The 22,134-nt window shown below is 52.3% G+C and overlaps 1 protein-coding gene and 1 pseudogene across 2 annotated transcripts in view; one reads left to right on the forward strand and one right to left on the reverse strand.

Moving 5' to 3' along the window:
- Window positions 1–11,028, forward strand: part of LOC309448018 (olfactory receptor 14J1-like) — a gene marked incomplete at its 5' end in the record, with an annotated part of 87,435 nt that extends 76,407 nt beyond the window's left edge. Inside the window, one exon of the mRNA XM_082069208.1 lies at window positions 10,828–11,028. Within this exon, the coding sequence (XP_081925334.1) occupies window positions 10,828–10,905 (78 nt within the window). The 3' untranslated portion in view covers window positions 10,906–11,028. The remainder of the gene's footprint in view (window positions 1–10,827) is intronic.
- A 9,621-nt stretch (window positions 11,029–20,649) lies between these two features.
- On the reverse strand, window positions 20,650–21,580 carry LOC309448068 (olfactory receptor 14J1-like; annotated as a pseudogene). The gene has a single exon. The product of its transcript is annotated as an olfactory receptor 14J1-like (transcript).
- Between the last annotated feature and the right edge of the window lie 554 nt (window positions 21,581–22,134).

A 22,134-nucleotide genomic window follows, 5' to 3' on the forward strand; every position in this document is an offset into this window, starting at 1 on the left:
ATATTTGTTCTTATTAAAAGTGTCGGTGGACTTTGACTTGGAGCTGGTTTGTGTCTGCCCAGGTGTCAGGAAATCTTCCTGAGCTTGATCAGGGGCAGCAGAGACCAAAAACACCCCTGGGGTGGTTTCCATCCTGCTTGCCACAGGCCGTTTCTAGTCAAAAGGACTCTCCAACAGGTCCCATGATGCTCCCCAGTGCCCATCTCTTCACCCCGAGATTCCTCAGCTGCTCTTTCCCCAGGCCCTGCCTGGGCCAGGCTGGTCCCACAGTGCAGAGGCCATGACAGAGCTGCTGTGCCAGGGTAAGTCCTGGCTGCGACCCCACAGATGTGAGCCCTAAGGTCATCACCGTGCCCTTTAAACTCCAGATGGCCCAGAGGGGATCACACCCCAGATCACCTCCCACAACGGTCAGCAGGCAGCTGTGCTCCCCAGTGCCCGGCACAGGGTGTGGAGCCACTTTCTGGGACACACAGGGCTGGGGTTCCCTCTGCTCTGGCTCTGCCAGGGCCCCAGTCTCCATGGGCTGCTCCTGCTGCCTTGGGCCGTCACAGACCCCGAGCACTCTTGTCACAGCCACAGAGCCGTGTTCTTCCTGAGCAGGGGCTGTGAGGCCCCACGGCAGCCCTGGGACCCCGTCCTCCTGCTGCTTGCAGCCCCCGCCCTGCCCTCCTGCTGCCTCGCCGGGGTGTCAGCGCGGGTTTGTGTCGGGGCAGCACTTGTGTGCAGGTACGGGAGGGATGGGAGCGGGCGGGTGTCACGGTCCATTCGATGATGGACTCGTGATGGTTCTTTTAACTTGATCTCAGAGCGCAAAATTAAGGCGATCAAAAAGCCAAGGGGTTATAATTCAGTCAAGCAGTGTTACTTTATTAATTTGCCCGTAAAGCGGCACATGACAGAGAGAGAGTAAGAAAGAGAAAGGGGAAAGAAACGGGGAAAAGTAAAGGAAAAGATGAGAAATGAGGTTGCATTTATCACCAGTCCAGTTCCAGAAGCTTCCTCTGGTCTCCGATCCCATGGAGTCCTGCTGGTTCTCCGCCGTGGTTCGGGATCCTCTGATGGGAAGATCTTCAACGGTGTCTATTCTGGAGTCACCTTTTATGCTTCTTCACCCCCCCCTTGCTCCCATTGTTTTAGACCAGTCTCCTCCTTGATTTTGCAACCCAGGCTCGTACTGCGCAGGCTCGACAGATCCACGCTTTCTTTTGCCAGCGCTTACGTGTCCAGCATTCAGGGGTCTTTCTCTGGTCCACTGGGTGACCTCAGGACCCTTGGCGAGCTGCTGGGCATGCTCCTTTTTGTTGGCCATTGTTTGAGGGAGCAGGTGAGGGACACGTGTGACTGAGGCTGCAGGTGAGAACACATCTTCTGGATGGCAGCTATTGTCCCTGGGTCAAAGAGACCCTCACAACAACAGCTTTCAGGAGGCGGGGGCTGGTTTGGCTGGAGCAGCAGCAAAGTCCACACAGCAGCCATTGTAAGCAGGAGCCCCCCCGTATCGGAGAAAACAGTTCAACACAATGCTTCTCCTCGGGCCTCTCTCCAAGTCATGGTCCATCTGTTCTTTCAGTCAGGGCCTCAGTTCTCTCAGTTCTTGATGGCGATGGGCAGGCAAATACTGCTCCATCTTCAGACCAACTCTCACAATCCCCCAACCCACTGGAGATCCCTCAACTCATTGGAGATCCCCCAACCATGGGAGATTCCCCAAACCCATTGAAGATCCCCCAACCCATTGGAGACCCCCAAAACCCAACCGTGGGAGATCCCCCAACCCATTGGATATCCTCTCAAACCCCTTGGAGATCCCCCAACCTATTGGAGATTCCCCCAACCCAATCATGGGAGATCCCTCAACGCATTGGAGGTCCCCCCATCGACTGGAGATCCCCCCCAACCCACTGGAGATCCCCCAACCCATTGGAGATCCCACCAAACCCATTAGAGATCCCCCAACCCAACCTTGGGAGATCCCCCAAACCCACTGGAGATCCACTAACCCATTGAAGATCCCACCAAACGCATTGGAGATCCCCCCCACCCAACCATTGGAGATCCCCCAGCCCATTAAAGATCCCAGACAACCCATTGGAGATCGCCCCAAACCCAAAGATGGGAGATCCCCTCAAACCCATTAGACATCCCCCAACCCATTGGAAATCCCCCCAAACCCAAACATGGGAGATCCCCCAACCCATTGGACATCCCCCTCAACCCACTGGAGATCCCCCAATCCACTAGAGATGCCCCCCAACCCATTGGTGATCCCCAAAGCATTGGAGATCCCACAAAACCCATTGGAGATCCCCCAACCCAATGACGGGAGATCCCCCAAACACACTGGAGATCCCTAAACCCATTAAAGATCCCCCAAGCCATTGGAAATCCCCCCAAACCCAAACATGGGATATCCCCCAACCCATTGGACATCCCCCTCAACCCACTGGAGATCCCCCAATCCACTAGAGATGCCCCCCAACCCATTGGTGATCCCCAAAGCCATTGGAGATCCCACAAAACCCATTGGAGATCCCCCAACCCAATGACGGGAGATCCCCCAAACACACTGGAGATCCCTAAACCCATTGGAGATCCCCCAAACCCATTGAAGATCCCCCAAGCCATTGGAAATCCCCCAACCCAACCATGGGAGATCCCCCAACCCACTGGAGACCCCCCCAAATCCATGGGAGACTCCCCAACCCATTGGAGATCCCCCAATTCACTGGAGATCCCCCAACCCAACCATGGGAGATCCCCAACCCATTGGAGATCCCCCCAACTCATTGGAGATCCCCCCAAACCCATTGGAGGTCCTCCAATTCACTGGAGATCCCCCTAACCCACTGGAGATCCCCCCAAACCCATTGGAGATCCCCCAACCCATTGCAGTTCTCCAAAACCCATTGGAGATCCCTCAAACTCATCAGAGGTCCCCCAGCCCAACCATGGGAGATGCCCCAACCCATTGGATGTCCGCCCAAACCCATTGGAGATCCTCCAACCCATTGGAGATCCCCAAACCCACTGGAGATCCCCCCCAAACCCCCTGGAGATCTCCCAACCCAACACATTGGAGATCCCCCAACCCATTGGTGATCCCCCCAAACACATTGGAGATCCCCCCCAACCCACTGGAGATCCCCTGAAACCCATTGGAGATGCCCCCAAACACATTGGAGATCCTCCAGCCCACTGGAGATCCTTCAACCCAACCATGGGAGATCCCCCAACCCACTGGAGATCCCCCAAACCCATGGGACACCCCCCCAAACTCACTGGAGATCCCCCAACCCATTGCAGATCTCCAAAACCCATTGGAGATCCCTCAAACCCATCAGAGGTCCCCCAACCCAACCATGGGAGATGCCCCAACCCATTGGATGTCCCCCCAAACCCATTGGAGATCCTCCATCCCATTGGAGATCCCCCCAATCCCATTGGAGATGCCCCCAAACACATTGGAGATTCCCCAGCCCACTGGAGATCCCTCAACTCAACCATGGGAGATCCCCCAACCCATTGGAGATCCCTCCAAACCCACTGGAGATCTCCAAAACCATTGGAGATCCCCCCAAACCCATTGGAGTTCCCCCAATTCACTGGAGATCCGCCAAACCCACTGGAGATTCCCCAAGCCCATTGTAGTTCCCCCAATTCACTGAAGATCCCCCTAAGCCACTGCAGATCCTCCCAAACCCCTTGGAGATCCCCCAAGCTCTTGGAGATCTCCCAACCCATTGGAGATCCCCCAACCCATTGGAGATCCCCCCCACCCATTGGAGATCCCTAAACCCATTGCAGATCCCCCCCAACCCATTGGATGGATGAGACATTTTAGGTCTTGGTGGTCTAAGGGGTCCAGAGATGGCACATCATGGCCTGGGTCTTGTAAGGGATCCAAGGGTTGGGACATTTAAGGTCTTGGTTGCCCGAGATGGCTGCAAATGGGACATCTTGGATCCAGAGTTGGGACATTATAAGTCTGGGTGGCCCAAAGTGTCTAGGGATGGGATGTTTTAGATCTTCGTGGTTTAAGGGGTCCAGAGATCAGACATCCTGGGTCTTGGTGGCCTCACGGGGTCCAGGGATGGGACATCTTGACCTTGGTAGCCCAAGGGGGCTGGAGATGGGACATCTTGGGTGCAGGGATGGGACATCCTGCATCTTGGTTGCCCAAAGTGTGCATGGATGGGACATCTTGGGTCTTAGTGGCTTCACAAGGTCCAGGGATGGGACACTTTGGCCTGGATGGCCCAAAGTCTCCAGGCATGAGACATCTTCGATGCAAGGATGGGACATCTTAGGACCTGGTGTCCCCAAAGTTTCCAAGGATGGGTCAACCTGGGTCTTGGTGGCTTCATGGGGTCCTTCTGGGCCTGGGTGGCCTAAAGTGTCTAGGGATGGGACATCTTGGATCCAGGGATGGGACATTTTAGGTCTTAGTGGCCCAAAGTCTCCAGGGATGGGATAACCCCAGTCTGGCATGGGACATTCTGGCTCTTGGTGGCCCAAGGGGTCCAGGGATAGGACATTTTAGGTCTTGGTGCCCTAATGGGTCCAAAGACAGGAAATTTTACCCTGAGTGGCCCAAGGTGTCCAGGAATGGGAAGTTTTGGCTCTCAGTAGCCTCACAGTTTCCAGGGATGGGACATAGCGGTGGTGAGAGTGGCCACATCTCCTCTTTCACCAGGACCAGGCCACGGTGGGGTGACCGCCTCCCTGCCCTGTATTTAAAGGGGTGCCTGGGCGGGGCCCTTTGTGACATCACCAGTGACATCACAATGCCCCACCGTGGCAGTTGCACATCCCCCTGAGATCCAGAGCCTCCAATAGGGCAGTGGTGGCTCCTTAGCACCTTTTGTGCCCCGCTGTGCCTGTCCCCGTGTACACACCAGGGTGGTACCGAGGTGCTGGCAGCCACATCCTCCCCCACCCTGGGCAGGGTGACTTCACCTCCACCAGCCTGATACAGAGAATTAACAATCGACTAATTAACACTTAAAGAACTAACACGTAAAGACTTAAAGAGCTAACAGAGAGCTAACCCTTAATTCTTATGAATATGTGCAGGCGTTCATTCTTTCAGCATCTGCAGTTCAGGATCATGGCACCAGAGGGCTCATGAACATCGAAAATGCTCTTACAAGCCAAGGCTCTGTGCATCATTTTCCTAAAGGCTTCAAGTCTGGTGTGGATGATGAGAGAGATTTCAGGAACAGCCAAACAGAGAGCATTTCCATCATAAATAGCAATAAAGCCAAATTTCTTCTATTTTCTTCCCCCTGTCCCTCCTCCACATTTCCAGAAGAGGTGGTATCAGCAATCTCCAATTATGATTGATCTGGAGTATTTCCTCATGTAGACAAAACAATATGTCAGAAAAGTGGGTGCCTAAAACACCATGTGAGTGAGGAGACAGGCCAGGACAGCTCAAGAGGAGTCACACTCCTCTGGACCAAGAGGACCCTGGGAATCTCAGGTGCCACAGCACAGCGATACTTGTGTTCAGGAGCTGGTCAAGTGCCCCATCTCCTCTTCTGTAATGGTGTCTGAGTTTGCTCAGGTCACCCCTGACTTGAGCCCCATCCACCGCTGGGTGTTCTCCAGACTCCTGCCTTCAGGAACAAAGTCCCAGGAGACCTTGCTGGTGAAGATGGAGGCAAAGAAGCCATGAAGAACCTCAGTCCTGTGTGATTTTACTCTTACAAAGTTCAGCAGCAGGCCCACGTGAGCCCGGTCTCTTATTTTAAGGAAACTGTGTCAGCTCATCTTGCTACCCTCATTCTCCCCTGCAGCTATGAAGTCCAGATCAGCTTTGGCATCATCTTTACATTGATGGACCAGGTTTCTAAATTCCTCCTTTGCACCTACACCTGCTTCCACCTCCTGTGTGCTGCCTTATTGTCCTGGAGCTCCATCAGTTCAGAGGAGCAGCTTCACGAGATGAATGCTTCTGTTCATGGGTACTCAGAGGGAACATTCTTCTGCTTGGAGCAGCCTGTCCTGTAAGGCTGATCAGATTTCCTGAGCTTCTTCACCCCTCAGATCTACTTCCATGTAACCACCTCGTCTGCCATCCCCCAGTATGTCAAAGTCTTCTCTGGAGCCCACGAGCCTGTGCTCTGCTGCTGGCCTTCCTCCCGCCCCTCTGGTGCCTGGGACCCCATTGCTTCCTGGTCACAACAGCCAAGGTGGACACTGATGTTCACATCCCTCACCAGCTCTGCCTTCTTGATCAGGAGTAGATCCAGGTGAGCATCACCTTTGTTGGCCCATCAGGCAGACACGTTAAGAAGTTGGCCCCAGACCCTCTCCTAGCCAGTGAGTGTCAGGGCAACTACAGTTCTCCATAGGAACCTGCTCATTGACTGGAAACATCCTAAGGTTGCTTACAGAATATCTTTTCCATTTCTTCTCCATGATCAAGTAGTTTGTAACATTCAACTGGATGTACATGGTGAAGTCTTGGAACTGGGGGTGAGTGGGCTGTGCTACAGTTGTCACCTCTCTGAGAAGACAACAGGAGTTTGACCAATGTCAGACAGAGCCGATTTCAGCTGCTCCAAGATGGACCCAGTCCTTGCCAAATCTGAGCCAGTCAGTGATGCTGGCAGCACCTCTGGGATATTGTATTTGAGAAAGGGTAAAAAACGCTGCACAACAGCAGGTGGGAGAGGGGAGGGAAGAAATGGGAGAGAAAAGCATTGCAGACACCAAGGTCATATCCCATAGGACCCAAGCAGGTCCCTCAGCAGGCCAAATCCTGCTCTCCTGAAATCCTGCTCTTGGCCTTGTTCTCATCTCCCAGGAGCCTCAGCTCCACTTTCCCATCCCTGACTGTGCCATCCTGACCAACTCTTTCTGGTTTGTAAGTGTGAAGTCCCACAGGACACCTCACCCCACTGACTCCTCAGTCACCCGTGTCATGAAGATGTTGTCAATGAGCTCCAAACCCTCCTGGATGGCTGGTACCTTGCAGATATTGGAATATCTCAGGTCTGCCATGAGGACACGGCCCTGGAAACATGAGTCTTCTTTCATTTGTCTGAAGGAGGCCTCATCTCATTCCTCTTCCTCATCAGTGAGTCTGTAGCTGATGTCCAGTCACCACAACATTGCCCATGTTGTTCTGCCCTCTCATGCTGACTCCTCATCATTCAGCTGACATTGTCTGTCCCCAGGCAGAGCTCCACGCATTCCTGCTGCTCTACCCAGACACCTGCAGTTCTCATCCCATTCGGTTCAGCACTGGTGTGACCCACACACACGGGTGTGTGCCAGTGTGCGGCTTCCCAGTTTGGAGAAGCAGGGAGGAACTGGAGAGTGCAGGGCTGTGCTGAGGCAGGTTCAGCACCTTGTGCACATGGTGTGGGGTGCTGAGGGACCTGGGCTGCTTTGGCCCAGCAGCACTGGGGAGGCTGCAGCAGTGCAGGAGTAGCCTGAGAGCGCTTGAAGGGTGGTTTTAGAGGTGGTGGAGGTTTTCTTCAGAGTGGGAAACAGAACTGGAATGAAGCAAAGGGAGAGAGTGCAGCTGGGGAGGGCCAGGCTGGACATGAGCAGAAAGGAATGTGATGGAAGGGCAGTGCTGTGGTGGAGCAGGTCAGCAGAGGGAGTCTGCATCAGCCCAAGGCTTTGTGCTTCAAGGACCAGCTGGGGAGGATGGAGAGATCTCAGCAAAGGAAGGAAGATGCTCAGACAGGAGCAAGGTGGGGCAGCAGGGGGGATGTCTCCAGCCTGCAGGGACAGAGGTGCAGGGGATGCCACAGCACAGGACAGGCTGTCGTGGAGATGATCACGGGATGCAAAGAGGCTGAAAGCCCCACCAGACATCAGCTCCTTCTCCCCTTGGCTATGGCTGTTGTCTGCACCTCTGATGCCTGTGAGGAGACACCTTGTCCTTGCAGCAGAGGGGCCTCATGGCCTCCTTGTCCCCAGCCAGGAACCTGGGAGGTGTGGGACCATAGTCCTGCCCTTGGCCTTGCACAGCCCCACATCACACTGTCCCAGGAAGGGCCCTGGGCAACGTGGGAGGGACAGGATCTGCCTTCCCAGGGCTGGGGCACTGGGCATTGCCCTTTCGTTAATGAAACACATCCAGGTTTACTCAGCATTAGAGAGACCTTTACTTTGCTTTTCCTGACCTGTCATCACTGCCTCCAGTTTTCTGCTCTAACTGGCCCTGGGGACAGTTGCTCAGTAGTGTACCCCAGTGGGACCCATCAACATTACAAGAAACTTTGGAGTTTGAATCTGACTTGGACTTCTTGAGAGGTTTCATCAACTTCCTCCAGGGTCTGAGGTCCATGGACTCAGCACCAAACCCACCAGAGGGGTCATTAAAGCGCCTGGGGCTGCTCCTGTGCTGCTGAGCTGGGCTGGGCTCCTGGGACACAGGGAGCTCATGGCGGCGGCAGCGCTGCAGAGAGACAGCTCTGCCCAGGAGCAGCTCCTCTGCACACGCAGCAGGGCTGAGGGCTCTGCCTGGGGATCTCAGGAGACGAGCAAGGCAGAGAGAGATTCAAGGTGGTCAGGACTGGGAGGATGACTGAGAGCTCACTGGAGGAGAAACCTTTGCAGCCCTTGCCATGGTAAGTCTCTGGTGCAGGGCAGTAGCTCCTGGAGGCATCTCCTGAAACTGGCACAGGCACAGCTGGTGGGATCTGTAAGGACGGGGCTCTTGTCAGGCCATGTTGAACAGCTGTGAAGCCGGGTGAGCACCCAGGGGTGCCCAGGGCTGTCCTGCAGAGCAGGGTCCCTGCACCCCAGGGCTGTGCCGGGGAGGGACTCTGCCGCCTGCCAGGGTCAGCGCTCAGCCTGCCCGGGAGATCCCATGGCAGCAGCTGTGGGGGGAAGGAGCGACCCCCGGCAGGGCAGGCAGGGAGCTTGTGGGGTTGAAGGGGGCTGTGTGGGTCAGGGCTGCTCAGAGCTCCAGATCACCCCAGAAACATGGCAGAGGGTCCTTCTGAACAACAACACTGAGACAGACACAGCTGCCAGGGAAGGAGTCTGTGCTTTCAGTTTTCCACTCTTGGTTGTCTGGGTGTGCAGTGGGAGATGGGGATTTATTTCTCTCTTTGGAGAAGACACTGAGACCCCAGTTCTTGTTAGGGCTGGTCTGAGCTGCTCCTGAGCCCCTGCACACACAGAGCTGCCCCTGGGCAGTGCCAGGAGGTGTGAGCAGGACAGAGCTGAGCACACAGCGGGTGGGACGGGGTCTGTGACACTGACAGGGAGCAGACCAGGGACAGAGACACAGCTGCAGGCAACACAGACATGGGCAGGGAGAGGGAGCTGTGACCAGAAATGCTGGGGAGGGGATTAAGCCCCCCTGCCATCCCCTGCAGTGCAGACACATTTCCCAGTGCAACCCCTGGTCTCCTCTCCTCCTTAGCAGACCCTCTGCCCCAAAGCCATGGGGTCCAGGTCACGAGTCTCCACCTCAGCAGCTCGACCTCCAGGTGAAGGGTTCCTGCAACGTGCTACTCAAAAAAGGTGCTAAAAGTACTTGCTCTCCGGTGTCATTATGTGAGTGGCAGCAGCACAGCCGGGTCAGGAGAAGGTTCCACAGCATGCCCGTCTGCCTTTCTGTCCTTGCTTTATTTTCTGGTAGCACTGCAGTGTTCTTCCCTGTTTCTCCACCTCTCCCTGGTGCTCTTGCTCTCTGGGGTTGGGTTGGGAGTGTGGGTCAGTTTTTCTTCTGACACCAACACAGGGGGTCTTGACCCAGAGGTGCGTTCAAGGTATCTAGATGACCAAGCTGCATTTTAAGTTGTGATGAACTGTTATTCAAACTTAGTAGAAAGAGAGAATGAGCGGAAACATCCCTCCATCGGGGAGGGGGTTTTCCATGAGAAACAGCATGTTTACTTTCCTCAGAGAAGTCTCCCCTAACTTGTCACTGTCTTTCCTCCTTGCACAGGTCCTCATGCCCACAGGCAGCAAATGTCCAACAGCAGCTCCATCACCCAGTTCCTCCTCCTGCTGTTCACAGACACACGGGAGCTGCAGCTCTTGCATTTCTGGCTCTTCCTGGGCATCTACCTGGCTGCCCTCCTGGGCAACGGCCTCATCATCACCACCATAGCCTGGGACCAGCACCTGCACACCCCCATGTACTTCTTCCTGCTCAACCTCGCCCTCCTCGACCTGGGCTGCATCTCCACCACTGTCCCCAAATCCATGGCCAATTCTGTCTGGGACAGCAGGACCATCTCCTTTTTGGGATGCGCTGCACAAGTCTTTATGATTTTCTTTTTCATTTCAGCAGAGTTGTGTCTTCTCACCATCATGTCGTATGACCGCTACGTTGCCATCTGCAAACCCCTGCACTACGGGACCCTCCTGGGCAGCAGAGCTTGTGTCCACATGGCAGCAGCTGCCTGGGCCACTGGGTTTCTCAATGCTCTGCTGCACACGGCCAATACATTTTCACTGCCCCTGTGCAAGGGCAATGCCCTGGGCCAGTTCTTCTGTGAAATCCCCCAGATCCTCAAGCTCTCCTGCTCACACTCCTACACCAGGGAACTAGGCCTTATTGTGGTTAGTGCCTGTTTAGTTTTCATGTGTTTTGTGTTCATCATCCTGTCCTATGTGCAGATCTTGAGGGCCGTGCTGAGGATCCCCTCTGAGCAGGGAAGGCACAAAGCCTTTTCCACCTGCCTTCCTCACCTGGCCATGGTCTCTCTGTTTGTCATCACTGGCTTGTTTGCCCACCTGAAGCCCCCGTCCATCTCCTCCCCATCCCTGGACCTGGTGGTGTCTGTTCTGTACTCAGTGGTGCCTCCAGCAGTGAACCCCCTCATCTACAGCATGAGGAACCAGGAGCTCAAGGATGCCCTGTTGAAACTGATGACTGGATGGTTTTCTCAATCAATAAACTGCTCATCTGCCTCTGCATAGTTGTTTCAATGTAACTACAGACCCAGCCTGTCATCTGCATTGTCTGTTGTTGTTAGTAGGGTTTTTATTGTGATAATGTTATCGTCCGCTTTCCTAATTCTCTGTCTGCTTTTCTTTTATAGCCACTGGTTATTTAAAGGAGGAGCTGTGCTCTCCTTGTCTTTAAACAAAATAAAGGGCTCTTTAGTGACTTTTTTTTCACTATATCCTTCCTGCAAGGGCTTTTTAAAGCTTCAGGGATGGTTCCCGTGATGGGTGGATGGGAAAAGAGTCCATCCTGGCAGCTCTGCCAGGGAGCAGCAGCGCTTGTTCTTCCAGAGCTGTTCTGGTTCCACTCCACACTCTCCTTCTCATCCCTGGTGTTGGTGCAAGGCCTGAGTGCTCTGGCAGCTTGGTCACCGTCCTGCTGTGTGTCAGTCCTGTGGGCGCAGGCAGGGACAGGCAATGGGCACTGCTGTGACAGAGCTGGCCTCACAACAGCCTTTCCAGATAGAAAGGCGATCTCTTCAGGGCAGTGCATGATGGTTTATATCTTCTTGCAAAGTTTCTCTCAAGCACATATGAAACACCAGAGTACATCTGAACAGTGTGTGTGTGCAGGGCTGGCACACAGCAGTGTCCTCTCACAGCCAGGCTCCTGCCAGAGACCTGCAGGACCAGCAGAGCAGGGGCTGGGCTGTGCCCCTGTGCACTGGACACCCCATAGAAGGATCCTCAGGTCAATCATCATGGACTGGCCCTCACAACTAACACTGGCTTCTCACCCACAGAGGTTGTTCTTCCCTCCGTGGATGGACACTCAATGAATAGTTCAGCAGTCTGTGTTGCTTTGTACAGATGAGATGTGAGCACACACATCATGGATGTGAGGTGACATGATCACGAGTGAGCACAAACACCATCAACTGTTCCTTGGGGTTCCGTGAAAACCTGTGGCACACACAAGGTCCTGAGGTCACTTCCTGTTGGAAGTAACACCCCATGGGAAACTGCCTGAATGCAGCACTGGGTTGTGCTTCCTTAATTGAGCTCCCCGTGTCCATTCCTCATGACGTGGGACATCTCAGATTAGTGCAGAGCAGGGTGACACACCAGAGCTGAGGTGTCTCCCACCCCTTTGGTGTGGCAATGGGAGGCCAGAGGGACAATGTGACTTCTGCCTCTGTGTGTAAAAGGGACAGACTCTGTCTCTGAGCATCCCTGGGTGCAGAAGGAGTCCGAGACCAGCTGAGATACGGATGCCTGACGGAACCCTGTCATTTCTGTGTGTGACTCCAGGAACAACCCTCAGTGGCCCAGTGAGATTCATCTCAGCTGCTGGGACACGCTCATTGTAAGTGCTCCTGTCTGCTCCGTCACCCTTGCTTGTGATTCTGGGTTGTGCTCTCAAAAGTAAGACAAAGTGGTGAGAGGGTTTCCAAGGTCTTTGGAAAAGGCAGGTATCGAACCCATCTGCATGAAAAGAATGAAGGAGAATTAACAGCTGGTCAACCTGCCGCCATACCGGAATTTTGCAGGGTCACAGACATGGTGTTCCTTGGTGTCCTAGTAGCCAGATCAGTGATCTCTGGGCTGGAGAATTGGAAGCTGGGTGGGAAGTTGGCTGGACAATCAAGCCAAATGTCATCAGCAGTACAAAGCCCTCCGTGCAGCCAGTTACTAGTAGCATCCCTCAGTGACCAGCACTTGGACCAACACTGTTAAACGTCTTTATTCTCCCTCTGTATGATGTGATGAGTGCACTTTCCGCTTCTCTGTGGATGATGCATAGTTGTGAGGAACCCTTGAACAACCTCACCTGGTTAACCCTGCCTGGAGCAGGACAGTGAGACAGGTGAGACAAGGGCTCTCTTCAAACCTGAAGTTATTCTGCGATTCAATGAATCTTTCCCTTGGAGAGGATTTTGAAGGCAGAATAGGCAGAGGAAGAATAGAAAGAATAAAAGATAGAAAAGGAGTTCTTAATGTTGTCAACAAAAATACAGCAGTTCCTCTGAAGAGTGTTTTTCAACTCAAATCTCTAGTAGGGAATATATTTGATAAATTTGATAAAACAAGTATACTTTTATCTGACTGGGTCCTGGGCCATAAAAAAAGTGATGGATAGTTATGGTATTATGAGTTCAGTTGTGTCTCAGACACTCATAATCCAGTCAGAATCCTGTGCCTGTGAAGGGGACAGTGAGGCCAGTTGTGTCTCTGGAGGTGACAGCCCAGCAGCAGGGACATGGCTGGGAAAGAACCTCTGCCTAAGTATGACAGGTCCTACCCAGGAAGAGGCCTTGGAGACGGTTTGTCACATCCATCCCACCTGAGAACATGACGGGACAGCAGCAGGGACATGGTCATGTGTATTAGAGAAGCTGAAAGGTCAGCAGCACTCATGGGATTTAGGAGATCATGGTGAGGTGACTTCTCTCTGGTCAAGGGCAAGACCACATGAAGAATAACAGGTTGGGATCTCTGCTTGATGGGCAGTTTCTGAGGTGGTAAAGCTTTCTCAAGTAGTGGGAAAAAGCAGCAGAGAAAAAAAAAAAAACAACACCAAGTCCAGATTGGGAAGTGGAGACTGGATATCAGGAGTAAGAAATGTGACTGGAAGGGCAGTGCTGTGGGGCAAGAGGTCACCCAGAGGGAGCTGGATCAGCCCATGGTTTGTGTTCCAAAGAGCAGCCAGTGAGGGTGCAGACACAGCAGTGAAGGTGCAGAAATGCTGGGGTGAGAGCAGGTGGGGAAGCAAGATGGGTGTCTGCAGCCTGCAGGGAAAGAGGGGCAGGGGTAGGACCGTGTAGAACAGCCTGTGGTGGAGATGGCAAAGGGTGCTGGTGAGGCTGGAAGGGACCCACAGGACCCAGGTCTGTGTCCCCTTGGCCATGGCAGTTGTCTCTGCCACTGAGGCCCAGGAGAAGACATGGCACTGGGGCCTTGTTGCCTCCTTGCAGCCCCATGGGGAAGCTGGAAGTTGTCGTACCAGTGTTGTCCTTCCCTGGGCCTTGCACACCCACATCCCATGGTCCCAGGAAGAGCCCTGAGCCGTGTGTTTACATCTCATCTGTACAATGAAAACATGGACTTTTGACCTAGTGTTTCATAGAATCATAGAATGTCCTGAGCTGGAAGGACCCACAAGGGTCATCAAATCCAACTCCTGTCCCTGCAGAGGACACCCCACAGGTCACCCCGTGTGTCTGAAGATGTTGTCCAGTCTTTTCTTGAGCACTGTTAGGTTGGGGCCGTGACACCTCCCTGGGGAGCCTGTTCAGTGTCCAGCACCTCTGGGGGAAGAACCTTTTCCTCATGTCCCACTGACCCTCCCCTGGCACATCTTCCTGTCATTGAGTGGAGAAGGAATTTCAAGGATGTTGGAGGAGGTGCCTTTAAGATTTCACAAGTCTATGTTCTATAAAGACAGATGTTCAACTTGTGAAGCACACAAGGCTAAACCTTAATTAGTGTGATTAGTGTTTTCTAAACTCTGGGTACAGTCACTTAAGTGTATTTACAAATCTCCTTATTGCCCATCTTCCCTTATATTCCCACACCTACAATTAGTGTCATGCTCAGTATAAAGCTGGAGCTGACATTTCTGGCTGGTTACTTCCGTTAGTTCAGATTTGCCAGGTACTTTGGTTAGTTTACTTTGGAAGTTTCGTTCTGCTGGGAGTTTTGAGTGAGTTTTTTGCTCTTCTGCCATTTTGCAGTTGGCCCTTGGGTCTTTTTGCTCTGTCTTGCTGGGATTGGTTGTTTGGGACCAAGGTGCTCCTTTCTCCAGGACTGGCTGCTCCGTGTGACTGGAGTTACATGACAGATTGCACTGAGTATATTTTCTTAATTTAATTTAGTTTGATTTTTTATATTCCATTTTAATTTTTAAATTTCATTTCATTTACTTATGTACATAGTAGTAGTAGTATATCATACTATTTTTATTGTCTTATTAAAATGCTATTTCTGAACCCACAGGTTTCTCCATTCCCTTTGGTTATCTTCCATATCGCACTTAATAGGTTGGGGGACTACGTGAGCAGCTATTGTGGTCTTAGTTGCTGGCTGGGGTAGAACATTGACAGGGAAGGATAGAAGTGGCTCAAGAACTCTTGAAAATCACTTTCCAAGATGATGGCAATTTTTTTTTTTTTTTTGTAGTGGGAAACAGCATGAGAAAGGAAAACCATCAGAAACTGCAGCTCTGGAGGCCCAGAGTGGAGCTCAGGATCAAGAAATGTCATTCTGAGCACAGTGCTGTGGTCATTCAGAAGGACTCTGGATCAGCCATGACTTTGTGTTTCAAGGAACAGCTGGTGAGGATGGAGAGACACCAGCACAGGTGGCGACACACTGGGGTGAGAACAAGGTGGGGAAGCGCATGGGGTGTCTGCAGCCTGTGGGGAAACAGCCACAGGCCTGGGACAGTGCAGGATGGACTGTGGTGGACATGGCCAAGGGCACTGGCAAGGCTGGATGTCCCTGAAAGAGCCAAGGTCTTTGTCCCCTTGGCTATGGCTGATGTCCCTGCCAGTGAGGCCTAAGAGGAGACACATGGTTGTCATGGCCATGGCACCCCATTGCCTCCTTGCACCCCCAGGGAGTGTCACACCATTGTCCTGCACTGGGCATCGCACTCCCCACAGCCCCAGGAAGAGCCCTGAGCCACACGTGAGGGACAGGATCTCCCTTCCCAGGGGCAGGGGCTCAAGGCTTGGCCATTGTCCTTCATCAAACAAACCAAGGGCTTTCTCAGCATCAGAGCTGCTGCACTTTGCCTTTGCCTGATGCAATCACTGCCTCCAATTATCTGCTCTAACGAGTCCCTGGGGAGGCTTTGTCAGGAACAGCCCTCAGTGGGGCCCATTAATGCTTCAAGGTACTTTGGAGTTTGCTTCTGACTTGGACTCTTGAGCAGATTCTTCAGTCTGTCCTTGGTATCTGAGGTTAATGGACTCAGCACCAAATATGCCATGGGGCTCATTAAAACACAGAAAGCCCTAACGAGCGATGTTTCTTTCTGTAATTTCATTCAAATGTTCCAGACTTGTAGAACTAACTGGAGAGGTTTCAATGGGACACTTGCTGATGAAGGTTTCAAAGAAGATTTAATGAAGGAGGTTTATTATTTCAAGGTTGTTTTCTATCATTTTCCAGTGTATAGAAGAAGTGACAGCAGCATTCTACACTGGACATTGATCCCGAGGGTCTCCTGAAGACATCTGGACAGGCAGGAGAACAGTCCCTTGAGGGTGGACACTGTATGGACAACCTGGCTCCTCACCCCACCCCCAGTCTGCATGTTCCCTCATTGGCCACCAGAGATTGCATCACTTTTCCTCCATCAGACTTCTCCACTGAGCTCTGAAGGAGATGCTGCAGCTCCTGTGCACCAGCTCCACCTGCTCTCCTGTGCAAACACTGCAGAGTTTAATACACAGCAAAACACTTTCCTCAGCTGTGTGTGTAAGCTGGATCTGATGAGGTCCAGCATCCACAAGGGACACCCACACAAGAACTGGTTTAGACAGAGAGATAGGAAAGGATAGAAATAAACACAATGAACATGTTGACTGCCATGTTAATTAGAGCTCTGAAGAATGGGGCAAGTTTGTATCTCCCTGAAGCTCAAAGCAGAAACCAGACAGTTGAGAGGCCACTGAATGACCAAAGAGCAAGTGGAGGAGAAACCTGAGAGCACTGGGAAGAGCAAATGTCCAGACAGTGCTGGAAAGTTGTCCTTGGACAGGGACATTTAATCAGGAGAGGTGGGAACTCCTGAATGACGAGGGAGATGAAATCATAGAGTGTTGGTAATAGAAGTACAGGGGAAGACCAGTATTTCTTCTCCTACCCTTAGAGCACTTCCACATAATTCACTTTTTGGCTTCTTTTCTTTTAAATTTTAATATGTTAAAAAAACAACTAAACAAAGATCTCCAATCAAACAAACAAACCAACCAAACAAAAGAAACAAAATCCCCACAAAACCAAAGCAAAAAAAGCCTCAAACCAATTAAACAATAAGAACAACCAAAACCAAAAACTAAACAGTAACAAAAACAACAAAACAAACCACAAACAAAACAACTACAATAAAGTGCACGTTTCCAGGCAAACATCACTCATCAATTGTCTCATCATAAACAGCCAGTGCCATTCTAGGGGCCCAGTGTACCTGAGGTGCTGGCCTGGGATTGGCATCTATCACACAGGACCTGGGGAGACCAGAGCACATTGCAGTGCAGGCGGAGCCTGGGCAGGGGTTCCCGGGGCATCTACACTGGCACCAGGTGTTTGTGTCCCTGGAGCTGAAGACATTTGTGTCCTAAATCCATGCCCCGTTCTGGAGAACTCTTTCCTTTTCAAATAAAAGAAACCCCGCCAAAGACTTATTTTAATTTTCCTTGACATCAACTGACATCTGATGGGCCTGCAGGCATGAAGCCAAGATCATGTTGTGTCTTGCACAGCGCCCCATGCCCTCTGAACCTTCCCTGCCAAGGACTCCTCACACGTTGCCCAGAGTGAGTCACACTGAGGTGTTGGCTGGTTCACTGGCTGAGATGTTGGTTTAGATGGTCACCTACAGCACAGGTGGATCCTGCCCCATCATTGCCTGCTCTGCTCCAGTCTGAAACAGAGCCCAACATCACAATGGGATCGTAAGAGAACTGAGGGTGAAGGGGCCTCAGGAGTCTGCAGTCCAACCTGTCACCAACTGGGTCACACCAAGGTGTTCAAGCCTTGATTCAATCAGAGCTTTAGCAGGACTAGAGGAGTGATCATCCCTTTGTACTGGGCACTGGTGAGGCTGCACCTTGAATCCTGGGGGCAGTTTTAGGCCCCTCATGGCAAGGAAGACATTGAGGTGCTGGAGAGAGTTCAGAGGAGGGTGACAAGGCTGGTGAAGGGTCTGGAGCACCGGTCTTATGAGGAGCGGTTGAGGGAGCTGGGGCTGTTCAGCCTTGAGAACAGGAGGCTGAGGAGAGACCTTTTTACTCTCTACAGCTGCCTGAAAGGAGGTTTTATCATGGAGGGTGTTGGTCTCTTCTCCCAAGTAGCAAGTGATAGGACAAGAGGAAATGGCCTCAAGTTGCACACGGGGAGGTTTAGATTGGATATGAGGAAGAAATTCTTCAGGGAAAGGGTTTTGAAGCAATGGAGCAGACTGCCCAGTGAGGTTGTGGTGTCACCATCCTGAAGGTGTTTAAAACACAGATAGATGGGGCTCTTAGGGACATGGTTTAGTGCCAGATTTAGGTTATGGTTGGACTCGATGATCTTAAGGGTCTCTTCCAACCACAGTTATTCTATGATTCCATGATAAGTCATTTTTGCTATTTTCTTTCTCAGAGGACCATGCAGCCTCCCTGAGATCCAGGACTTTTCTGAGGTGTTTGGGAGACGTCTCATGGTCACACCAGCCAGTTCCACCAGCCCCTGTCTGTCCCTTCCCAGACCAAACCTTTTCTCCATATCCCAACCTTCCAGGAGAGTTTCTGGGACACAGCAAATGCTGTGCTGGTCTTCTGGGCTTGTTCAGAGAGAGCAGCTTGCCAACATGTTGATGGGCTCTCTGTGCATCTCAAAGCTTTCCTGACCATTTTTCTCAGTGCCCCACTTGCACCCAACCTTTCTGGTCTTTGAACTGTACATGAGGGGATTGATCAGGGATGTGGGGAAGGTGTAGAAAAAAGGCTTCGTCAAACTGTCTTGCGAGGGCTGTTCTGGGCATCCCACAGTCCAGGATGAGGCTGCTGTAGAAACCAGTGGCACAGGTGAGGTGGGAGGTCCAGGAGGAGAAGGCCTTGTGCCTGTCTACACTGGGGAAGAGCAGTGATGCATTCATGGGATGCCCATGTGAACAGGAAGGGGACAAATGGCTCCAGGGCACAAAATGCCTTCCAGCCAGTTCTTTACCCATCGCAGATACACCATCCAGACCATGAGCTGCAGCTTCTCCAGGAGATGCTGTGGGACACGGTGTCAAAGGCTTTACTGCAGTCTAAGGACACAACACCCACAGCCCGTGTGGCGGATTCACTCCCCACGACAGACTTTCCCTCATCTGCTCAGCTGGTCACCTTGTCACAGAAGGAGATCAGGCTGGTCAAGCAGGACCTGCCTTTCATCCAGCCGTGCTGATTGGGCCCGATTGCTCGTCTCGTGTGTGTGACCTCACAGTCCTTTCCCAGCCATGTTCCTGCTGTTGGCCAATCCCCTGCAGAGGCAGAAGTGACCTCACAGTGCCCTCCACACCCATTGGTTCCTACTGGACTATGAGTTCCTGAGACACAGTGACCACATGACATCGTACCCACCATCACCCTCCTTGTGGTCCAGTGTGTGAGCAGATCAAACTAAGCTGCTTTCATCAAATGTATCTGATAGATTCCCTATCAAGGGTTTGAGTGGAGAAACGTTCCTCAGAGGAGCTGCTGTATTTACTCTGGGCATTTCACATCTCTGCTTCTGCCTCTGATATTTTGTTCTCCTTCCTCTGTCTATTCTGACGTGAAAGAGCTCTCCAAGGAAAAGATTCATGGAATCCTACAATAACACAGGTTGGAAGAGACCCCCAAACACCATCTCTGTCCCACTAACCTTTATGGCACCCCAAGGAATAGCTGATGCCATTTGTGCTCACTTGGGTTCATCTCACCACATGCACACAGGGGACATGCACATGATGTGTGTGTTTACATCTCATCTGCACAATGAAAATATGGACTTTTGACCTAGTATTTCATAGAATCATAGAACGTCCTGAGTTGGAAGGACCCACAAGGATCATGGAGTCCAACTCCTGTCCCTGCACAGGACACCCCACAGGTCACACTGTGTGTCTGAGGACGTTGTCCAGTCTCTTCTTGAACACTGTCAGGTTGGGGCTGTGACACCTCCCTGGGGAGCCTGTTCAGTGTCCAGCACTTCTGGGTGAAGAACCTTTTCCTCATGTGCAACAGACCCTCCCCTGGCACATCTTCTGCCATTCACTCGCGTTCTCTCATTGGTCGCCAGTGAGAAGAGATCAATATCTTCCCCTCCGTCTCCCCTTGTGAGGAAGCTGTAGCCACCATGAGGTCTCCTTTGAGTCTTTTCTTCAGCTCTGATGCTCAGAAACCCCTTGGTTTGCTTTCTGAAGCAGAAAGGAGAAGCCATGACCTGCAGGCAATGGGAAGGGGGATCCTGTCCCTCACACACGGCTCAGGGCTCTTCCTGGGACCATGGGATGTGGGTGTGCAAGGCCCAGGGAAGGACAACACTGGGACAACAGCTTCCAGCTTCCCCATGGGGCTGCGAGGAGGCACCGAGGCCCCAGTGCCATGAGGACAACTTGTCCTCTCCTAGGCCTTGCACCCACACAAGGGATGAGAAGGAGAGTGTGGGACTGGAATCAGAACAGCTCTGGAAGAACAAGCGCTGCTGCTCCCTGGCAGGGCTGCCACGATGGACTCTTTTCCCCTCCTCCCATGGACACAGAAACTGTCCCTGCAGCTCCATAAGGCCTTGCAGGAAGGATATAGTGAAGAGCAAGTCACTAAAGAGGCCTTTATTTTGCGTAAAGACAAGGAGAACACGGCTCCTCATTTACACAGCCAGTGGTTATAACAGAAAAGCAGACAGAGAATTCAGAAATGGGATGACAACATTATCACAATAAAAAAAGTACCAACAACAACAGAAAATCCAGGTGAACAGGATGGGCCTGTAATTAGTTACACTAAATCTACTATGTAGAAGCAAATGGGCAGTTTATTGCTTCAGAAAACACTAAGATATGAGTTTCCAGAGAGCATTCTTGAGCTCCTGGTTCCTCATGCTGTAGATGAGGGGGTTCACTGCTGGAAGCACCACTGAGTACAGAACAGACACCACCAGGTCCAGGGATGGGGAGGAGATGGAGGGGGGCTTCAGGTAGGCAAACATGGCAGTGCTGACAAACAGGGAGACCACGGCCAGGTGAGGGAGGCAGGTGGAAAAGGCATTGTGCCTTCCCTGCTCAGAGGGGATCCTCAGCACAGCCCTCAAGATCTGCACATAGGACAGCACGATGAACAAAGCACCCAAAACCGATTAACAGACTAACCACAAGAAGCCCAAGTTCCCTGAAGTAGGTGTCTGAGCAGGAGAGCTTGAGGATCTGGGGGATTTCACAGAAGAACTGGCCCAGGGCATTGCCCTTGCACAGGGGCAGTGAAAATGTATTGGCCGTGTGCAGCAGAGCATTGAGAAACCCAGTGGCCCAGGCAGCTGCTGCCATGTGGACACAAGCTCTGCTGCCCAGGAGGGTCCCGTAGTGCAGGGGTTTGCAGATGGCAACGTAGCGGTCGTACGACATGATGGTGAGCATAGAATACTCTGCACCAAACAAGAAACAAAAAAAGAAGACCTGCGCAGAACATCCTGCACAGGAAATGACCCTGGAATCCCACAAAGAGTTGGCCATGGACTTGGGGACAGTGGTGGAGATGCAGCCCAGGTCGAGGAGGGAGAGGTTGAGCAGGAAGAAGTACATGGGGGTGTGCAGGTGCTGGTCCCAGGCTATGGTGGTGATGATGAGGCCGTTGCCCAGGAGGGCAGCCAGGTAGATGCCCAGGAAGAGCCAGAAATGCAAGAGCTGCAGCTCCCGTGTGTCTGTGAACAGCAGGAGGAGGAACTGGGTGATGGAGCTGCTGTTGGACATTGGCTGCCTGTGGGCATGAGGACCTGTCATAGGAGGAAAGGACAGTGACGAGTTAGGGGAGACTTCTCTGAGGAAAATAAACAGGCTGTTTCTCATGGAAAACCCCCTCCCTGATGACGGGATGTTTCAGCTCATTCTCTCCTTCTACCAATTGAGAAAAACAGTTCATCACAGTTTAAAATGCAGCTTGGGCATCTGGTTTCCATGAACACACGTCTGGGGCAAAATCCACTGAACTGGTGTCAGAACAAAAGGTGACCCACACTCGCACCCCAACCCCAGAGAGCAAGAGCACCAGGGACAGGTGGAGAAACATGGAAGGACACTGCAGTGCTACCAGAAAATAAAGCAAGGACAGAAAGGCAGACAGGAACCAGGAATCTGTGCCAGGAACCTTCTCCTGACCCGGCTGTGCTGCTGCCACTCACATAATGACACTGGAGAGCAAGTACTTTTAGCACCTTTTTTGAGTACCACATTGCAGGAACCCTTCACCTGGAGGTCCAGCTGCTGAGGTGGAGACTCGTGACCTGGACCCCATGGCTTTGGGGCAG

Source organism: Streptopelia decaocto, assembly GCF_964273445.1.
Source record: "Streptopelia decaocto genome assembly, chromosome: 19".
Classification (NCBI taxonomy): domain Eukaryota; kingdom Metazoa; phylum Chordata; class Aves; order Columbiformes; family Columbidae; genus Streptopelia; species Streptopelia decaocto.